We start from the raw sequence: 20,471 nt of genomic DNA on the forward strand, positions 1-20,471 counted from the left end.
GATAGATCGTTTTATGGCAACATTCTTGATCAAATCTAGTTAATTTTCACAGAAAAGTTCAATTTATGGCCATTATACTTTTAAAAGACATCATTTAAAATACACTGCTCAAAAAAATAAAGGGAACACTTAAACAACACAATATAACTCCAAGTAAATCAAACTTCTGTGAAATCAAACTGTCCACTTAGGAAGCAAAGCTGATTGACAACGGGGACCATCGTCGGGTCGATCAGCGTTGCTTCCTAAGTGGACAGTTTGATTTCACACAAGTTTGATTTACTTGGAGTTATATTGTGTTGTTTAAGTGTTCCCTTTATTTTTTTGAGCAGTATACTTTATACAATAACTTTGACATAAAAGACAATAAAAATTTTAAACATTGGCAGCTATATTAGTAATAAAATTGTATTTTCAGAGATCAAACCTGAAACGATATTTTACATTTCTGAAATGGCAACTGATTTCCTTCATCAGCAGACAGTGCTAGTGGGTTTTTTTCACAACACAAACTATCAAACTAACATCGCAGACAAGAACATCTAGTGGATTGTAAAGTCTCAACACAAAACAAACTAATAAATTCCTTATTAGTTTTAGATTTTAGTATTTCTTTGAGTCAACGAATAACATTGTCTCCTGTTAAAACATCTTCTTTTCCCCCCGTCAACCAACATGCTGTTAATGGCTATGACAGAGAATATGAAACATCCTTGGAAAATATATCCACCTCTCGTCTTCAGAAAATAATCAAAACATGTTTGCCTTTCTTGGAGCAGTACCAATAAAGACCCGTAATCCAAAACCATACAAAAAATATAAAATTACAGCCCGCAGCTCTGACTCCAGAACATCCTGATCCACTCATTACAACCCAAACCACAGATGTAAACAAAGAAACGTAACTCTACTAACTTTTAGTGAGCTCACACAAACTCACAGTGGTTTCAGTGTTTGGAGATGGAACTCGCTACAACTGTGGAGGTTTTTACCTTTTTCTGTTTTTGTTACACTGAGCAAGTGTGAAGCAACAGAACGTCTCATTGTGGGCATATTATCCCACACAGAGCCGGAGCGTACCTACCTGCTGCAGCTCGTCATATCTAGCAGAGTGTGGGTGAAACACACTCCCAGTATTGGGCTGCCAGCCAGTCTGCCAAAAGACACCTTATTAAGAGAGAACAAAAATAGGCTCCAAAAACACGAAACAACCATCCACCACTCTGCTAAAATCGAACAACTCCATGTTTCAGAGAGTAAATTATTTGTGCCCCGTGCAAAGAACGTAGGTCTCATTTTATTGATTTTTCTGAAATAAAGGGGTTTTCTGCAGCTAGTTTTAGTCAAAATGATCCAAGGCGTGTTATTTATTCATTCGTTGCTTACAATCCAACTGTGAAAATGCAGACTGGGATCCTGTTTTCCCTTTTGTATCAATAAAACACATTCTTTCTCTTTTTGTGCAGAATTCCCACTGAGAGGTCTCTGCTTGTTTATAATTTGTACTATCCCAGGGTTCCTCCACTTCTTATTCTTAAACTAAATGTTATTGGAAGAACTGAAAATCTGCAGTGACAACAAATATATATAAGCTGATTCGATAGAAATAATGACTACTACTTTGAAATCACTTAACTCAGTGAGACAGTTAAAGTGTGTCCATCGAGCCAAATATATTACTGGCAAGCAATTTGAATGCATGCCACTCGAAATACAACAGCCTTCCAGATACTTCATCCAAACAGTCCTTAGCAATTGTGTACATATTGTAATTTCAGTGATGATCGTGACTGAATATATTGTGCAGCTCCGAGCTATAATGACGAGAAAGAGGTTACTAGATGAAAAACCTGTTGAAATGCTGAACAAATATCAAACTAAATCACTTTAAATTAAAACAAAAATGACTTAATTACAAATAGAAGACTACACAAATCTCAAATTTCAAAGCCAAGATAGAAAAATCAAACCTAGTCCCTTATCATTTACACATGGCACAAAATACCTTCTGTAGACCAAATTCTGCATCGAGAACAAACACCCAAGTGCTCATTTTAACAATAAATCAATACTCTTCTTTCACACTGTTCTACTTTATAGTAGAGAATATATTAACTTGTGACTGACTTTCTTTTTCACATATCACTCACAGGATTGTGCCTAAACTAAGAACCATCTTGAGTCTTGGTGCTAAACTGTAAAAAACAACATACAATAAATTAAATAAAATTACATTTATTTTACCTGCTCTAGGTAAAATCATCAAGTTTGTTGTAAAGAAATTGAGTGCATAGTACTTTATCTCTGTCCTCAGACCAATGACACTGCTTCTGGTAAGAATCCTTTTCCCTGCTGGATGATGGCCACTTAAAAAGTTTATAGTTAGGATGGTAAATGTTCTTCATTATGTGCCCTGGATCCACATCGTTGAATCAAGATGTCTCAAAGGTCAGCCTACCTAAAGCTTTTCTGTCTGGTGAGTTACAATTCCTGTGCCAAACGGTGATATCGTTAGAAACTACTGAGTAACAGAAATGAAGAAGGTTTACAGAACCACTGTGGAGATATTATACCTTTTCAGTCTTTTCAGACTGCGACACACTATTCCTTCTTTACCGGGCAGGAAGTTTGTGTGCTCCAGGTTGGAGATATGGAGTCCAGGGCAGGGAGAATTTGCCACTTTCTCCATCAGCATCCTATTTAACTCAGGTGGTAAGTAGTTTAACCTGCTTCTTTCTTCTGAAGTCCACTGCCTGGTTTTATATAGAAACTCTTTACACCACAGAGTTTTGATGTTGATTGATATCAGCAAATTCCACAGTGGTGTTAGGGATGAATTGGAATTAAGAGTATCAAGAATAGAAGTGGACTTAAAGCACGGCCTTGTTGGTAATTATAAAACTGTATATGCAGTTTTTTATATCTTCCTTCTTCTGAGGATCCAGCAGCCATTAGGTGGCACTAATCTCCAGTTCCTTGAGCTTTTTTTTTTTTTTTTTTAATTAAATGCTGAGCTGTGATTTATCAACCAGCGAACAGGGGTAATTGCCCTTCCATGACGTAATTTAGACTTTATTTTAAAAACTTCCCACAAAGTGAAAGAAGTAGGTTTGTACTTTTGTTTATTGTTTGAAATGGCAGCTTACTGGTAGCCTGTGAAGAAAGAGCATAAATGATTCAGTGAAAGGATGAGGTTTTTACACATCTGGGCCAAACCACCAGATAAAACATCGATGTTAAACATTTTCTCCAGTTAGCTTTAGGGATCAGACTGGAAGCCACAGTTTCACAGCATGTCTCTGAGGTTTTCATGGATCCCTCTCACTGCAGCAGAGGTGTTTGTGCACGTACAGTAATTATGCTAATGTTTTCGATTGCCTGTTATAACCCTGCACCGTAGTAAGCCTTTGATATAAACATACAGCAGCAGCTTTTTCTTCCTGCTGCCAGGTTTCTATCAGTGTGGACTTGTTTCACAGTTTTGCTCCGAGCAGTCTGAGCTCATTCCACACAGCATGAAGTGACTTCCCACAGAGTAACTGAGTGAGGATTGTTTGTCATTGTCAGCTTCTACGCTTCTACTTCTCACACATTTATTGTGAACACAAACAGTAGTGCTTTGAGAAGCTAAGGCAAAGGCTGTTAACACCCGTAAGAAGCTGCAGGGTATTAATTTGTTATTAGCTACAAACAATAAAAACCAAGTCAGCTTACTTTGCTTTCACTGGAACACAGAGCTCAAAAAGGATTAGTACAAATCTGTCTTACATTTTTAAATTTTGCAAATAAATTAAGTTGTTCAGGATTATCAAGTTGTTACCTATTTCTCTGGCGATGGTGTGAAGGTGTCGCAATAAAATAAAACATTGTGATATTTTTTCATTAAAAACAACATTTGATCCACAGCTGCATGTAGTGCTTTGCTCAAGTGTGTTCCCAATGAAACTTTCCTTATTCTGTTTGCAAAAGTGTGGCAAATATTTCATTTAGTCAAACCACTATTTACTGCAATTACACCTGAAAATCTTTTCTAACATTTTATTTCCAGACTTTTATCCTCAGACTGAAACTGCTTTGCCAGAAAGTTTGCCTCAGTTCCAGGTCTGTTTGTAACACTTAACAGGTTTTCTTCCAGTATTGCACCGTATTTTGCTCTACCCAAATCTCACAAGCCTCCTCAGAGCATGATGCTGCCACTGTCGTGTTTTATCGTGAGGATAGTGTGCTAGGTGGTGATTTACGGGGTTAATTTTCTGCCACACACAGGATTTTGCATGTAGGCCCAAAAGGCTTTTTTTTCTTGTCCCCTCTTCTTCTAGGCCACCTCCCCTTCATGGGTTCTAGCAAATTAAAATTCTCTTATCTTTGTTTCAACACTGACCCTCTTCCATACAGGCCAAATTTGCAGGATCTGCCCTCTCAATAGATTTATGCCATGCATTCATTACTTATTCATGGAATGAACAGTGCTTTGTTCAAAACTCGGGATATTGTTTTATAATCTAAGCCTGCTTTAAACTGATTCACAATTTCCTCTGTAACCTTTGTGGTGTGTTCTTTGGTCTTCATGATGCTCTTTGTTCTGTAATTTTTTCTAACAAACCTCCAAAGTCTTCACAGAACAGATGTGTCTATACTGAGATTACATTACTAATCAGTTCACTTCTGAAGGCAAATGGCTGCACTCAATTATGTGCAGTAGTGCCAGTGTAAAGGACTTGAATGCTAATGCGTACCACACACTGTGATTTTTACCTGTAGATGTATGCCTTTATTTTCCTTTCACTTCACTGTTCTTCACAATTCTCAGTGTTGGTCTATCACCAAATCATCCAGTAGAATAACACATGGAAAATATTGGCAGTTAAAAATGTGAAACACTTCAAATGCCAAGTCGCTTTTTGAAAGATGGTGTAAAAACAGCACAGTGGAGACATTAGAAAGTACAAATTTAGGTTCATTCAGCAAGCATATTTCCTCGTATTAATTTAGATTTTTAATTCTCAGAATATATGGTACATTGTCCTCTTTCAAACAGTCCTTAAATTTGTTTTAAACCTATTCATGGATTTACTGAATGTACTTGCATTTTTTCACAATTTGTTGGTTGATCAAAGCTCAATTCAACTATCAGGCATAAAACATTTGCTCTTCATGCTGAATTGAAACAATGAAGTATTTACCTCTGGAAAACTGCAGACACACAGAACTTTATTGAGTTATTTCTCTCTTACTCTGCTTTTGAAGATAAACTCACCTATTTGTCACATGATTAGTTTATCTTTCCTGATGATTCAGTGAAATATTAAGCTGCCATGAGGGTTAGACCCAATCCATCTGGCTCCTGTATCAGACAAGACAAACTGCTTGCTGTCTAATATTGGAAAAACACCTCCTGATCCACAGCCAGTGTTAGATTTACTGACCACAGCCATGTCCTTTAAAGACAACTTGGAGATGCTTGTTTATCATGCAAAGGATCCATAGTTCATTCAAAAACCATATAAATTATCTAGTGTATTCTTCACCAACCAGTGATGGTTTTGAATGATGTTTTATCAGTTCAGCAGCAGATATTACAGTTGTTTTCAGGGTCTTTAACTGTTTTCACATATAAAAACACCTGGGAGATTCAGGGGAAATGCAGGCTGTCTGAGCGTCTGCTGCTGTTCCTGCATGCCTTTCACAGCAGGAGATTCACGCTCACAGCTGGAAGTAACACGGAGTAATATCTGGGAGGAGCGCAGAGGCTGCAGGAGCTGTTGGAAAAATGCTCCATGGGATTCTCAGTTTTGTTTACAGCATGCTGACAAATGAGTCCCATTGAAATATATTTTAGTGTTTATTATGTAACATATAACATTTTAAATAGAATGGATTATTGCTGAATACGTAACAAAGGAGTAAACCACAGAGGTGGACAATATGGCCCATAAACAATTTCACAATATCTGCAGAAAAAAGGGGTTTGAACATCTGTGTGCTCTAATGACTTGGTGTGATCTCTGCTTTTTTCTAGATTACATTTTAATAATTTGGAAACCTGGTAAACCAGCTCGTGTTACAAAATCATTCTGTGATTGTGGATTATGTGAAACATAGTAAATAAAATAAATGTTTTTATATTTTTTTCTTGTTTAGTTTTTGTGTGCAACTGTAAGAGAGCAGACATTTTGTTAAAATTTGGATTTATGTCCCTTTTTTTAATAACAGTGCATATGGTCACAACTGTAGAAACTAACAGCACTATGTTTGGAATATTGTATGGGACAAAGAGAGCAAAAATTAGGGATTTGCAGGTATTTAAATTATTCATATTATTCAACAAAGACAAAAATGTACTTTTTGCAAAATATACAATATATTAGATATATATTATATAATAGATATTATATACTGAATATACCTTATTCAGCTCTGCAAAAATATGTTTGTTTTCTATCAATTGTTTTGAAAGAGATTAATTGGTGAAGCCAACAGATGACGACTTAATTCCTTCTTTGTTTCAAACTGCAATAATTACATAAAGCATCACATCAAAGGGTAAACATTTGCTGCAATGTTTCCCGTGAACAAAATTTATTCATGATGCTTTAAACTCAATAGTCGGAAATCTTAAACTATATTTCAACTTAGATATCACAGAGGTAGTTCTACATTCTCAGGAGTCTCAACAAATGTATTTTCTTCTGTCAGGCTTGCTTGTCCTTCCTATTTAAAACATGAGAAGGGTGAATGCAGGATGTGTTTCAGACAGCCTTGGAAAAAAAAACAACAGACGTGTTTAAGTAAAACTTTGAATGTTTCTGACTTTTAATTACACATCAGACTTTTACATTACGTACTTCATTCATAACTCCCCCCCAAAGCATTTCACTCTGTTGGCATCACAGCAGAATGTTACTTATTAATTTATTTGAGAAAAGTCCTAATTGCTATATTCCGTTGACAGTTTAGTAAAAAAATAAAATAAAAAAACCATGGTGCCTCCAGCCACCTTGAAGGAAATCAAATCAAAATCTTCTTTCTCTGGATCAAAAGTTTCAGCTCCCTGGTTTGTCTTTGTTGTACTAATACAATGCAGATTAATTATCCACACAATGAACTGCTGGCACTCCATTTATCATGACCACAGCATATTTCAGATATTTATACACCATGGAAGAAAGTTCTCACAGTAGCAAATACGCTATTGTTCCACTCATGAAATACTCTTTGAGTTTTACAGACCGGAAACTTTCTGATTCTTTTGGGTTTAATTGCACATATTTTAAGCTTTTTTCTATTGTTCTTTTTAGAGATATTTATGTGAAAAACTGAAATGTGTGTATTTTAAAATGAATTGGTTTATTTTGTGAAATGTCAAATCTACATATTTCTTTTGTTCTTTATCATATCTTCTACATTTTTACTTTAGATTTATCCTGTTTTGGGATCATATTTAATTTGAAAGTTCATGAAAATTTTGAATACATACACAGAATAGTCCTCACAACCCAGTGAAGATGCATATTTTTTAAATTCACCTCAGAAAATTAAATCAGTTTTTCAAACTGTGGACAAAAATAATAATTCTGACCTGTTTGTGAGTCTAGGTGGAAGCGGCCGTCCTCGTTTCCTGAGATGATGCGGTACACGATGGGATCTGGACCGCCCCCGTCTCTGGTGAGCGCCGACACGCTCAACACCTCAGACCCGACCACCAACGACTCTGGAAGCTGGGCGGTGTACTCGGAGCTCAGGAACACTGGTTGATAGTCGTCCAGGGAAACCACATCCACTGTAACCGTGGCAACAGAGTACAGGTGGCGAGGCAGGCCACGGTCGGCAGCTTTGACCTTCAACTCAAATGTTGGTGGGGTGTCAGAGGTCAGAGGTCGCTCCAGCCGCAGGACTCCAGAGAACTCATCCAGAGAGAAGAACCCACGGTCTCCTGCCAGCATGGAGTACTTCACCTCGGAGTTTATGCCTGAAAAACACAAATTTTGATGTACTTAAGCTCAAACATGAAGAATAAACAGACAAGAGAAACTCAACTAAATTTGACCTCTCTGTGTAGAAATATTTGTTAAATGAGTTTTTATTTAAATATTTTTCAAAAACTTCTAAAAGTTTAATAAAGAGCTTATATATTAAAATGTATTTTAAACTGAAATAAAACAAAAGATCAATCATTTTCTGGTTGATCTGATGAGAGTGCAAAATGACGTAAATCGTCCCATAAAAGCCTAAAACATGGTGGAGGAGACAAACAAATGAACTACAATTGAAAGTATTATTGAAAATAAGCACAGAAACGGTTGAAAGTGGTATTTTAAGGAGTAAAATACCTCTAAACAATCGTTAATCCTCAGTCGTTTACTATTATTATTGAATCACATTTTAAAGCCAACTCTCATCTTTATTCGGCAGTTGCTTAAAAGAAAAAGGGCCAGAGAAAGAGAGAGAGTAAAACAAGCAGTAAATGCCTCTAACTGGGATTTGAATTGGATTAAAATTGTGCAGCCTTCATAGATGGAGCATCTTTTCCTTTCATGTTTTCACAGATATCACCATCAGTCAGTTGCAAGTTTTGGATAAATGATTTCATGGACAAGCCCCAGCTATTGCTGCCCCTCAATCAATTCAGAATGCAAGAAATTATCTGAGATTATGTGGCAAGATAAAATGTGTTGCTATTTCATACAAAGCATGTCACTCTCTTATCTGCAGCAAACCAGATAATAGATAATAACTCAACAGATGGTGGCACCAAATCCCCTCTTCAGGTCATGAAAAAAGCAACAGAAAACCTGTTTGTTCTGCAACTACTCAGAAAAAACTCTGACAACAGCAGCATTCTTGTGAATTAACTTAATTTTGAAGTCCGTATTTCCATCAAGGCATTTCACATAAACATTCAAACTTAAGTCACACAAGGACGTTTAGGTGTTCTGCAGAAGATTAACTGGACTAAAGCTTGAAAGATGATGGCTAAGCAGTTTGTCTTTCTGTTGCCATGACAGAAAACACACTTCAGTGTATTCCATTCAAGAACTAACATTTGTTCTCAAAACTGTCTCAATCTTTAAAAGTCAGCAGCTGGATTTGAAAAGTTTGTTAATGCTCGCTCATTAAGAAAATAAATCAAATCACTGAAAAAGCAAACTGATGCACCAGTAGACGGAGTAAAGCCTCAAACAGGCCGATCTTTATGTTTCATCTGTGAGAAAGCTGTGAGAGCAGGTGAAGGCAAGCTGCTGCACATCTAAAGGAGTGGCTGAGCTGCCAAAGTACGCTTTCCAAAAAAAGTCTGTACCAGCTGGTTTATGGGCAAACTCTTTGATTACTTTCTTTATATTTGCAAGTGCGTCAAAGTTTGACCATAAACCTTTCAACACTCAAACTGCAAACAGACAAACGCATCTGTGCAGACTGGGCTCTGCTGCAAGTTTTTAAAGAAGAAAACTTTTTCCTTAGGTTTCCCAGCGGTATTAACTCTGTATGTGCCAAAATGGTGTCAATTATTTTTTTTAGAAGCAACATAAACTATGCCCATACCTTCATCATCATTAACAGGAAAAACAACATTGAGTGGCCCCCACAAAACTGCAGTATAAGAAAACCCTTGAGAACACACACTGAGAGGGTGAGACGTTCTCTTGTAATATAATCTTGGAGAGAAAGAGAGATAGAAAGAGAGAGAGAGAGAGAGAGAGAGAGAGAGAGAGAGAGAGAGAGGGGAAAAAATCTAGAATAAACACTATTGGCTACTTCACCCACATGCTGTGAGTTGCTTCCCAAATGTGCTACTGTATTGTGAAGAGATGGTGGCCTTCCTTCCCACATCTGGATGCTGCCATCAACTTTTTTTACCTTGGTACAAATAACCGAATGGTACATGCCTCTTGGCCACATACTACTGAAAGCTTTTAGTTTTGCATATTGATCATTTGAAACTGGATATGGAAACTAAATCTAAAAATCAAAAGAGGTCTCTTAATTTCATGCAAAATAAAGCAAAAGAAAACAAAATATTTTTTCCCAAAATAAAAATTTCAATTTCAAATGTGTGACACTAAATGTGTTGTCCATAAACCTTTCAACACTCATATAAGAATGTTTCAGTGTTTCAAAAAGAGAGAATTGAGACTGTTGGCTTTTCAACCACTCTTTCAACTGAAGCGAAAAACTGAAACTTTCTTTCACTGTTGATTAAAAACAAGCTAGTAGGTATTCGAGGTCCTTAATGTGATCATCAGCAGCTATTTCCATGACCCTTACATAATCTCCTTATCTACTCATTGTCTGTCAAAGCACCTTACAGAAGAAAATATCCTGTGAATATCGTCTTCTGGATAAGAGTGGTGATTGCAGTTTTAACTGATTGTACAATACAGTAAAACTATGACACATATATATGAATGATTATGTCCCTACTTTCCACTTTGTAACAAACACAAGTTTACACTGATGTGAAGGGACCAACCCTAGATATTTATTCTTCAGAAGACAGTTTTTCTTTACATGGCCATATTTAGTATTTAGAGTTTAGTATAGAGTATTTCACTTTATAGTCAAATTTTCTACGGTTGTTTTACCATAACTATTTTTACTGTTTACTATAAAATAAAAAATAGTGGGGAGCTTTCCATTTGAATGAGGCTCAAAGTGAAATAACAGTCAGAGGTTTTTCTACAGCTAACTGAAGATATATCAACAGTGACATTTGGTGCAGTAGCAGATGCTAATTACCTAGAAAGCAGCTGCAAGTGCAACTAAACACTTCTTTTTGGTTGAATGTAGAGCTCAAGATTCCTCTTCAAGTTGCAAATCTCAAGTGATGATTTAAGTTTGTTTGTACGTTGAACTTAGCGCTCAGAACAAGATTAAATGAATGACTTAAAATAAACTATCTACATACAGTAGATCCCCGAGCCCCTCAAAAAAAAAAAAATTAACACACACACACACGCACGCACGCACGCACGCGCACACACAAAATTGGGTTTATCTATAAACAACCCATAAAACAGTGTTATGCATCAATATGTTTGGTTGTTACACTGGGATTAAAGAGGTGGCTACGCTCAGCAAGTTATGATTTTACACAGACTGAGAGTTGGTACTGAAAACACAATGAAGTGCCAGCTGACAGAAGAACACTGTTAAAAACAAACAAGGGTGTAAAAAATTTGATTAAGTGATGAACTGAATTTATACAACTCAAAGCACTTTATACTAAAGCCCCAGTCATCCATTTAAACTCAATAATATGCACACATTCATGCACCGATACACAAATCAACAGGTAACTTTGGGTTAAGTGGCCAGGGGCAAGTCGACATGTGGCAGAAGGACATTTGAAACAAACTTACGTTTTTCAGATTTTCAGCTCATGAGGTTACGTGTTAAGAGAGTTAAATCTCTGTGCAGACAGCTAGAATGACATAAAGTATCAAGGGGGAGTTTCGGAAGAATTAACTCTGTTGCAAATGGATTAGCATGTCATTATGTATGGGATCAGGAAAAACATGCTTATACACATGCATATTCTAGACTTACAAAGCCAGGCTTGTGATACCAGGCCAAATGTTTTGCCTCAGCATGTTGGGACCTGAGGCACACAATAGATTGTTCTCACAGAGCTGAAAACCTCCCATTTCTAAACGTCAGCAGTTGCTTACCTGTGTCCGGGTCCTTGGCGTATATAACAGCGATCGGAGTGCGAACCGTAGTGTTGTCGAACACGGTGACCTCGTAGTGACTGGAGGAGAAGAGGGGCGGGTTGTCGTTCATGTCCTGGATCATCAGCAGGATGTCGGCCTGACAGGATCGACCACCGCCGTCAGTCGCCTTCGTCACCAGGTTAAACTCCGAATGCGTCTCACGGTCCAAAACGGCCAGAGTGAACAGCTCACCTGAGGGAAGGTGGATTCAGAAATAGTTCATCACCAAACAACATTTTATATGCATATAAAAACATTTTTTATTCTTATGGAAACTGAAATATGTTTATCTACAGTTGAATTGGCATTTATCATTCTAAGAGTAGTGGAAAATGTTTGGCAACACATTTTAAAATGTAAGTTTGTGACCTCCAATACATTTTCTTATTATTTTACAGTGAAAGGGATGATTGTTCTCAGAAGGACATGACAAAATGAAAACCGTCCGGTTCATCTGTAAAATCAGGACTACGAATTTTAGGTGAGAATAAATGTTATGGCAGAATGAAAGGAATTGATGTCAGTGATCTACTGGACAATAACAATTGCTTTGGCTCCTGTTAGCTCATTACAGCTGCAGATTGTTGATGTTATCACCATCCCAGACACTCACAGAGTGAGAGTGCCCATTTTCACCCCAAACAGGCGCCATCATACCTGTTCTCGGATCCAGATGGAACTTGTCTGCATCTGGACCGTGCAGTGTGTACGAAATGTCGCCATTTGCTCCCACATCTGGATCTGAAGCTGAAACTTTGAGAATATACATCCTAGGTGGCGAGTTCTCCATCACCCCCTCTGTGTACACCAGCTAGAGACAGAGGATGAGAAAAATGATCAGGTGGCGCTGAGATAATGACAGTGTTTACGAGCTTCAATCATTTCAGACGTTTTTAGCAGGCAGCTGAAAAGTGTTATTTTTAATAAATTAGATTCATTTGTCAGATTAAAAGTATCCTTTAAAAACTGACAACCTTTAAGCAGGTATTGAACATACTTTTAGTGCACTTAACACAAGTGGTGATGGAGGCCTTTGATTAACTTTATTTAAATTTTTATTGATGTTTGGGATTGAGAAATAGCTTGGAATAAGACTTGTGTGACTATATATATATATATATATATATATATATATATATATATATATATATATATATATATATATATGCAGAATATGGACTGGAAGCCCCGAGATCAAAGTGGGGAACACCCCCAAAAGTGGTGGAGAATGACCGAGCTAAGATCCTGTGGGACTTCCAGATCCAGACAGACAAGATGGTAATGGCGAACCAACCGGACATTGTGGTGGTGGATAAAGAACAGAGGAAAGCCGTTGTGGTGGATGTAGCAATACCAAGTGACTACAACATCAGGAAAAAGGAGCATGAGAAATTGGAGAAATACCAGGGCCTCAGGGAGGAACTGGAAAAGACCTGGAAGGTGAAGACCACAGTGGTGCCTGTGGTCATCGGGGCCCTCGGGGCAGTCACCCCCAAACTGGAGCAGTGGTTCAAACAGATCCCAGGAACAACATCAGACATCTCAGTCCAGAAATGTGCAGTTCTAGGCACAGCCAAGACACTGCGCAGAACCCTCAAGCTCCCAGGCCTCTGGTAGAGGACCCGAGCTCAGAGGATGAAACAGACCACCCACGGAGGGTGAGAAGGGAATTTTATATATATATAGTATATAAAATAGTATATAAAATCACCCCATATATATGTGGGTCTCCAGTACTTTCTAATGCACTCTATGGCAGCTATATAAATATTTTTTCTCTTACTTTCCCGTATAAGAGGAAATGTACCTCACTTTGTATGAGACGACATTCAATGTAAAAGGAGACTTTTTAAACATTGTTTTAAAGACCAAAGTTTAAAGTTCAACTTTTAAATTGTCCTTGACATCTTTTATGAACATTTCGTGCAATAGCACAAGTACTGCTGTAAAAACAGCACTCCTCCTTTGTAATCCCTTGTGAAAGAGGATCCTAACAATAAATCTGGGACTGCCTAACCATTCAGTAGATCCTAGCAGTGAAGCGAATTTGCTGAGCGGATCAACACAGTATCTGAGAAGCAACAGCCTTCTGTCAGTGATGCCGTGAAATGACTCACCTGTTCACAAACTGGACTGTTGTCGTTGCTGTCCAAAACATGAACGTGAACAGTAACTGGAGCCTCAAACTTCCCATCAGTGGCAGTCACCCGTAATGTGTATCTGCCTTTGGTCTCTCGGTCCAGGCTCTCCTTCACAATCAGACCCCACTGACCTTCGTCCTCCTGGACGATGGCGAACTGGCCCAATGGGTCTCCGTCTGCAAGACGAAAAAAAAAAAAGAAGCCGCATCATGTTTTTGAATCTGACGATTCGATTGTCATTGCAGCTGAAAATTATTTGTGATTCTCCGATTGTTTCCTATATGCTACTGTCCTGCTAATGTTGTTTGAGATTGATGTTTTTTTTCTACATTACACTTGCAATCTTAGATTCTGTAACTGATTTTGTTTGTTGCCTTTGTCGAACACACCTTGTCGGACAGGTGATGTGTGCTGGCTAAGGCTGAACAAAAGGTTTCTTACAAAAACAAAACGTTTAACCTCAAGAAAGAAACTGTCTCGAGCTGCCATTCAGGTATTGCAATTAAATTGAATTAAATTGTTTAGCTGTACCACAGGTTTTCTTTGGCAGATATAAAACATTAAGTGGATTCTGTTCCACAAACACCAACATTAATTGTTATAAGTTATAACTCATAACTCATTGTTATGAGTTATAATTTATGCTGATTTAATTTATAATGTTAACATTAGAATGGAAATGTCACAAATTAAGTTGACATGCTCCCAGTTTTTACAGGAACATGCATTTAATTTCCTTTTTTTTGTTACATTTTTATGTGCAAGTTGTGTTTCTACAGCAAAATGTAGAAAGTTTATTTGCCGTTGAAGCTTTAATAACAATAAAAAGTCAAATCAAAGCTTTACTTTAGAAAAATATCTATGTACTGTCACTAGCACATTTCCAGTTTTACATCTTTGTGGCTGTTGCATGTTTTTGTGCAGATTTTGTGTAATAGCTGTTAAAAGAATGAGAATATGAGTATACTATTTACTGTTTTTGTTATGATGTAAGACATTAAGTGTTCAGACATTAACAAAGAAAGAAGTAAACTCCTTTTAGTACTATTTGTACTGTGGTCTTCAGACAAAACAAAGAAAAAACATTTGCCCTGCAAACTGGAAATCAACAGTGAAAATAACGAATTCTTATTGATTTAGAATAAGACAAACCTTAAATAAATTAACAGTGTTTTGGGCGGTTTTAATATATATTTTTTTTGTGACAACTGAGACTTTGCCTAAGCTGAGCCCTTCCATTGTAAATAATTCCAGCACAAACACTCATCTCTGTGTCAGAGCTCCTTCAGAGAAGTTTAACTGTCTTGGATTTGCATTAATTCAAGGCTGTGTTCGTGTTGTTAGCTGCAGGGCATCCAGTTGGTATTCCTGTGTTGTCTCTCTGTTCCACTTTGGGATTAATTGGAGGTGGAATAATGTGACTCAGTTGAGGGTGATTAACACAGATTTTCATTTTGCCTTATTAATGTCTTTATAAATCCCACAGTGCAGCAGATCTTCAGAGCAAAAAAGTGATTTCACTGATGAAAACATTTATGCTTGCTTGAGCAGATATCCGCATTCCACAGTGCAGTAAAGCAAACTGTGAGTCAGATATACAGACCTGTGATATAACATGTCACCAAGCGGTTCTCCAGGGACACATCAGCATCTGTGGTCGTCATTGAAACAATTGGCTCAAACGGGGTGGCATTCTCCACCACTGAACCGTGGTATACATCTTCCGTGAATTTCGGTGCGTTGTCATTCTCGTCTGTCACCATCACCTCCACGAGGACGCTGGACGATAGCTTGACATCTCCTCCATGATCTGTGGCAACCACATTGAACTTGTAGAGTCTGAGAGTCTCGCAGTCTGTTTCCCGTAGAGTGGTGATCCAGCCGCTTTCTCCTTCAATGGTAAACACCTCATTGATGTCAATCTCAGTGTCATCAGGCAGCATCTCCAAGCTGTAGGTAACCATGCCATTGGTGTCTGCGTCTGGATCATTGGCTGTCACCTAGAGGTCAGAGACTCATTAGCATATTTTGTGCAAAACTCTATTGTGACATGGATGGTAAAACACTTATGTGGAGGTTAAAGTAAATGCTAAGATCTCTAGGTGTCAGATAAACAAGAAAAAAGGCAATAACTTTCAAAGATAGCTACATTGACTGTATATCTAAACATTTCAAGTAAAACACCAGAACCTACTCGAATGTCTTTTTAAAAGTTTTTTCAGGGATGTAGTTGTTTCCTAGACCTTTATTCATACCCAGTTTTCTCAACATTCCTTATAATTTATCCAGATATCTTATAAAGAAAAGGTATATCTATGTCCAGTCCACGTATAAGAAGTAGACATGCAAATGTCTCACTGTACTAGACACCATTTCATGCTTCTCTGTTCAACAAGAACTTTGGCATTTCCTTGAACTTCAGAGGACCCTGGTCTATTAAATGCATTCAATACATTGGAAGAAGTAAACCTATAAAATAAAGCCTGGTTTGTCTCACCTGAATAACAGTGGTTCCAGCAGGCATATTTTCTGCCAGGAAGGCTCTATATGGGCTGGCATCAAACATGGGCTGGTTATCGTTCACGTCCTGGACCTGGATGCTAACAGAGACCAGCGATGCAACGTCTGTCCCGTTATGGTTCCCCTGAGCGATCACATCTATCTGGTACCACTTTGTCTTTTCATGGTCTATGGTCTTCTGTAGTAGCAGAGTGCCACTTTCCTGGTCCAAGCTGAAAACTTTGTCTTTATTGCTTTCCACAGTATTCCCATTGACCAGACTGTAAATGAGAGGCATGTCAGAGTCGGCCCTCACTGAACCAATCTCCGATCCGATGGGAAAATCCTCTGCAGCAGAGAAGGTGTAGAGTGGTTCTGAGAATTTTGGCAGGGGAACCTCTGGAGGAACCACCTTCAGCTGAACAGGGACAGTGGAGTTATAAAAAGGGAGGCTGCCGTCACGAGCTTTCACTTTAAAGTTAAAGATCTTGTTCTCCATTCCAACCAGACTCTCCTTCACACTGACCACTCCTGTGAAAGGGTTGATTTCGATGACGTCTTCTACAACTTCCTCAGCTTCATCCACAGTGTAGGTCACATCTGCATTTTTACCATCATCAGCATCATAAGCCATAATCTGAATGACAGGAGAGCCTTTATTTACAGTTGATTGAATTGAGACTTGGTATTCTGATGCTTTGAATTGAGGCACATTGTCATTCTCATCTGTGAGAATAATTTTGACTGTGCAAAAGGCCACTTTTCCACCACCATCCTTTGCCATCACTTTTATTGCTATCACTTTCTGGGTGGGGTTTTCTCTGTCAAGCGGCTGAGTTGTAACAATCTGACCGTCTTTGAGGATGGCAAATTTCTCATCAGCAAGTTTGTTGATGATGGTGTAGTCCACACTTCCGTATGGCCCATCATCGGGATCAATAGCTGCCAGTCGGATAACGCGAGTTCCTGCTTCTGCATTTTCAGCCAGCTCTGCCTCGTAGATGCTCTTTTTGAAGTAAGGACTGTGCCTGTTGCTGTTAATCATGTCAATACTAACTGGGGCAGTTTTCTGAAACACTCCATCGGATACAGCCACAGTCAGGTTGTAGTAAGGATCTAGATTCCTCTTGCAAACGTTGGAAAAGGAGATGATCCCTGAGGATTCATTGATGTTGAAGTATCGATCCTTGTTACCTGAAATTATTTTGTACTTGAGATTATTGAGGTCTTCAGAGTCAGGATCTGAAGCTTGAATTTTAATAACAATGTGGCCACATTTGGCCATTTCATCTAAAGTAGCTTCATACTGAGAAGTGACAAAATCAGGAGGATTGTCATTGACATCAGTGACATTTACTAAAACCATCACCTCGCTACTGAGAGGCACAGTCCCATTGTCAATGGCTCTGATTTTCAAGTTAAACCGCTCAATGTCTTCATGATCCAGAACCTGTTTTGTGATAATCAATCCAGTTTTAGGATTGATCTCAAAGAAATCAGTTTCGTTTCCCTCAGTTTTAACGATCCAGTAAGTCAAATCTTTATTTCTGCCAGAGTCTTTGTCCGTCGCATTGAGTTGGATCACAGAGGTCCTGACTGGAAGCCCTTCGGCAATGTCCACACTGTAAGTCAGCTGTGGGAAAAGTGGTGGATTATCATTCACATCCTCCACTACAATTTCAATAGACGCCTCTGAGAACGCTCCGGTGACAGAGTCAGTAGCTCGAACTGTCAAGAAATGCATTTTCTGGCTCTCATAATCCAGAGGATTGGTTATGGTCAGAACTCCAGTCTTAAAATCAATGTGAAAATGCTTTGAAGCATTTTCTTCCTCAAGATTGTAGATGAGTCGATATCCCTCAGGGTTTCTGGCCTGAACATGCAGAATGGTGGTGAATGGGGGAACATTTTCAGGAACTCTCAGTGGATAAAGAAGAGTCTGAAAAACTGGATTGGTTCTGTTCCTTACTTGAATAGTGAGCTGAGCAGTGGTACTATGACTTGGCAGGCCATCATCTGAAGCCACAACAGTCAACATGTATTTATTCAGGGCTTCAAAATCAAGAGGTCTTTGAAGAGATACATCACCCACATCTGGATCTATCCTGAAGAGGTCAAAATCCTCCTCCAGAGAATACATGATCGATCCATTTTCACCCAGATCTTTATCAATGGCTGTTGCTTGGTACAAAACATCTCCTGGCTCGGAGTCTTCAGAAATCATCATTGAAAAAGGCAAATTTAGAAACTGTGGAGAATTGTCATTAACATCATCTATAAAAACTTTGACTTGAGCTGTTGCTGTTCTGCGTGGGGTTCTGGTGTCTTCAACTTTTACCACTACGTCATAAATATCTTGTTCCTCTCTGTCAAAAGGAATGCCGGTGGTTTCAAGAACCCCTGACATTTGGGAAATAGTAAACCTTCCCATGGGGTTGATGACCGAATATAAAAGAGGCTCATTCAGGTAGCACCCTGAGACTTTTAGTGCTGCCAAAGTTTTCACTGTATTTAAGTTTTCTGCAATGCTTGCTGAGTAAATTTTATGCTGAAATTCTAGATCACTTGGCATCAGCTCAGTTACATTTATGTTGACAGTGGCTGAATCTTTAAAGAGGCCATCTGAAGCTCTGACAATCAGCTGGTAAAATGACCTCAACTCGGACACGTTGCTCACAGTTACGACTCCGGTATTGGGATCAATCGAGAAGGCATTGTGAAGATTGCCCTCAGAGATGCTGTATGAGACTGCTGAATCTCCATCATGGGCCATGACACGTACAACCTCAGTATCTCTGACTGCTGGGACAATGATAGATGACTCATACACAGAGGCGGTGAATTGTGGCGCGCAGTCATTAAGGTCCAGGACACGTACAGTGACCTTGGCAGGCTCTGCTGCGTACAGTGATGGTTCCCCTGAGTCCTTCACCTGTACTGTGAGGTGATATTCGGCTTTGGCTTCAAAGTCAACTGGTGAAATTAAAGAGATGGTACCCATACTTGGGTCAATCTTGAAAACTTTCTGCGCTTCAGGTTCAAGGATCAGATATGTCAGCAGAGAATTTGAATCTCGATCTGCATCAAATGCCTGAACGACCAGTGGTGCACTTCTTTTCCCCGTCACTATGCTGTTTATAGGAGCTGATTCACTGATTTGACCCAAGTACTCCTTCTGCTGAAATACAGGAGCGTTATCATTCTCATCCATCACATAGATATGGACCAGAGTCTTGGACATGGCTCCAGCTGTTGTGGAAGCTGTAACTTTGAGCTTGTAGGACTCCCAGATTTCAAAATCAAGATATCGTTTGGTGGAAATCAAGCCAGTGTAGGGGTTGATATGAAATGTGTCATTTAAGTTTCCACTCTCTATACCATAATGCACTGCAGATGGGCTGGAGGCAGAGATGGTGACCACTGGAGTGCCAGGAGCTCTTAGTTCACTGACCTCTGTTAAATATTCATCCGCGGGGAAGATGGGTGGCGTTTGATCAGAAATGCGGATGTGGATGTGGACAGAGCAGAGGTCAGAACGTTGAGGGAAACCCTGATCATTGGCTTTTACTGTTATGTGGAATTGGTCCTGAGGCTGAAGGTCCAGGGGTTTGGAAACGCTGATGGAGCCCAGCTCAGGATCAATGGAGAAGATGTTGTCAATGTTACCTGCAGAAAGGTAAGACATACTATGTTACACATAAAAAAACCTTCCTAATTTTAGATTTTGATGATTAAGTCATTTTTATATAAAAATAGGTACAGAAAAAAAAAACTATTTACTTTATTTTTCACGGTGTTCAGTGATAACAGTATTATCTCATTGATTCTTCTGTTGTCTCTTAAACTTTAAAAACTGTTCTGGGAGCAGTGACATTTATCTCACACCAGTGGTCATTTTTAACTTCACAAGCGTGAATCTGAGATAAGACAATTACAAAGATGGATGCCGTTTGCTGTATAAAACACTAAATCAACAATGTGTTCGACTGCAGCAGCTGGCATTGAAGCATCATTCTCTGTCTCACACATTCCCCCGATCTTTGATTACTCGTGATCCGCTATAATCCCAAACAACCCAGTGTGAAAGATTTAAAGACTGCAGATGCAACAGAGACATCTCCCA

General features: G+C 38.7%; 1 protein-coding gene across 1 annotated transcript in view; it reads right to left on the reverse strand.

Moving 5' to 3' along the window:
• Positions 1-20,471, reverse strand: part of fat2 (FAT atypical cadherin 2) — a 98,429-nt gene that overhangs the window by 33,446 nt on the left and 44,512 nt on the right. The window contains exons 11-16 of the mRNA XM_008420846.3: positions 16,347-20,014; positions 15,453-15,849; positions 13,826-14,025; positions 12,366-12,519; positions 11,667-11,900; positions 7,580-7,969 (exon numbers count right to left, since the gene is read on the reverse strand). Of these exons, the coding sequence (XP_008419068.2) occupies positions 7,580-7,969; positions 11,667-11,900; positions 12,366-12,519; positions 13,826-14,025; positions 15,453-15,849; positions 16,347-20,014 (5,043 nt within the window). The remainder of the gene's footprint in view (positions 1-7,579; positions 7,970-11,666; positions 11,901-12,365; positions 12,520-13,825; positions 14,026-15,452; positions 15,850-16,346; positions 20,015-20,471) is intronic.

This window comes from Poecilia reticulata, chromosome 10 (assembly GCF_904066995.2).
Source record: "Poecilia reticulata chromosome 10, P_reticulata-male-v2, whole genome shotgun sequence".
Taxonomy (NCBI): Eukaryota; Metazoa; Chordata; class Actinopteri; order Cyprinodontiformes; family Poeciliidae; genus Poecilia; species Poecilia reticulata.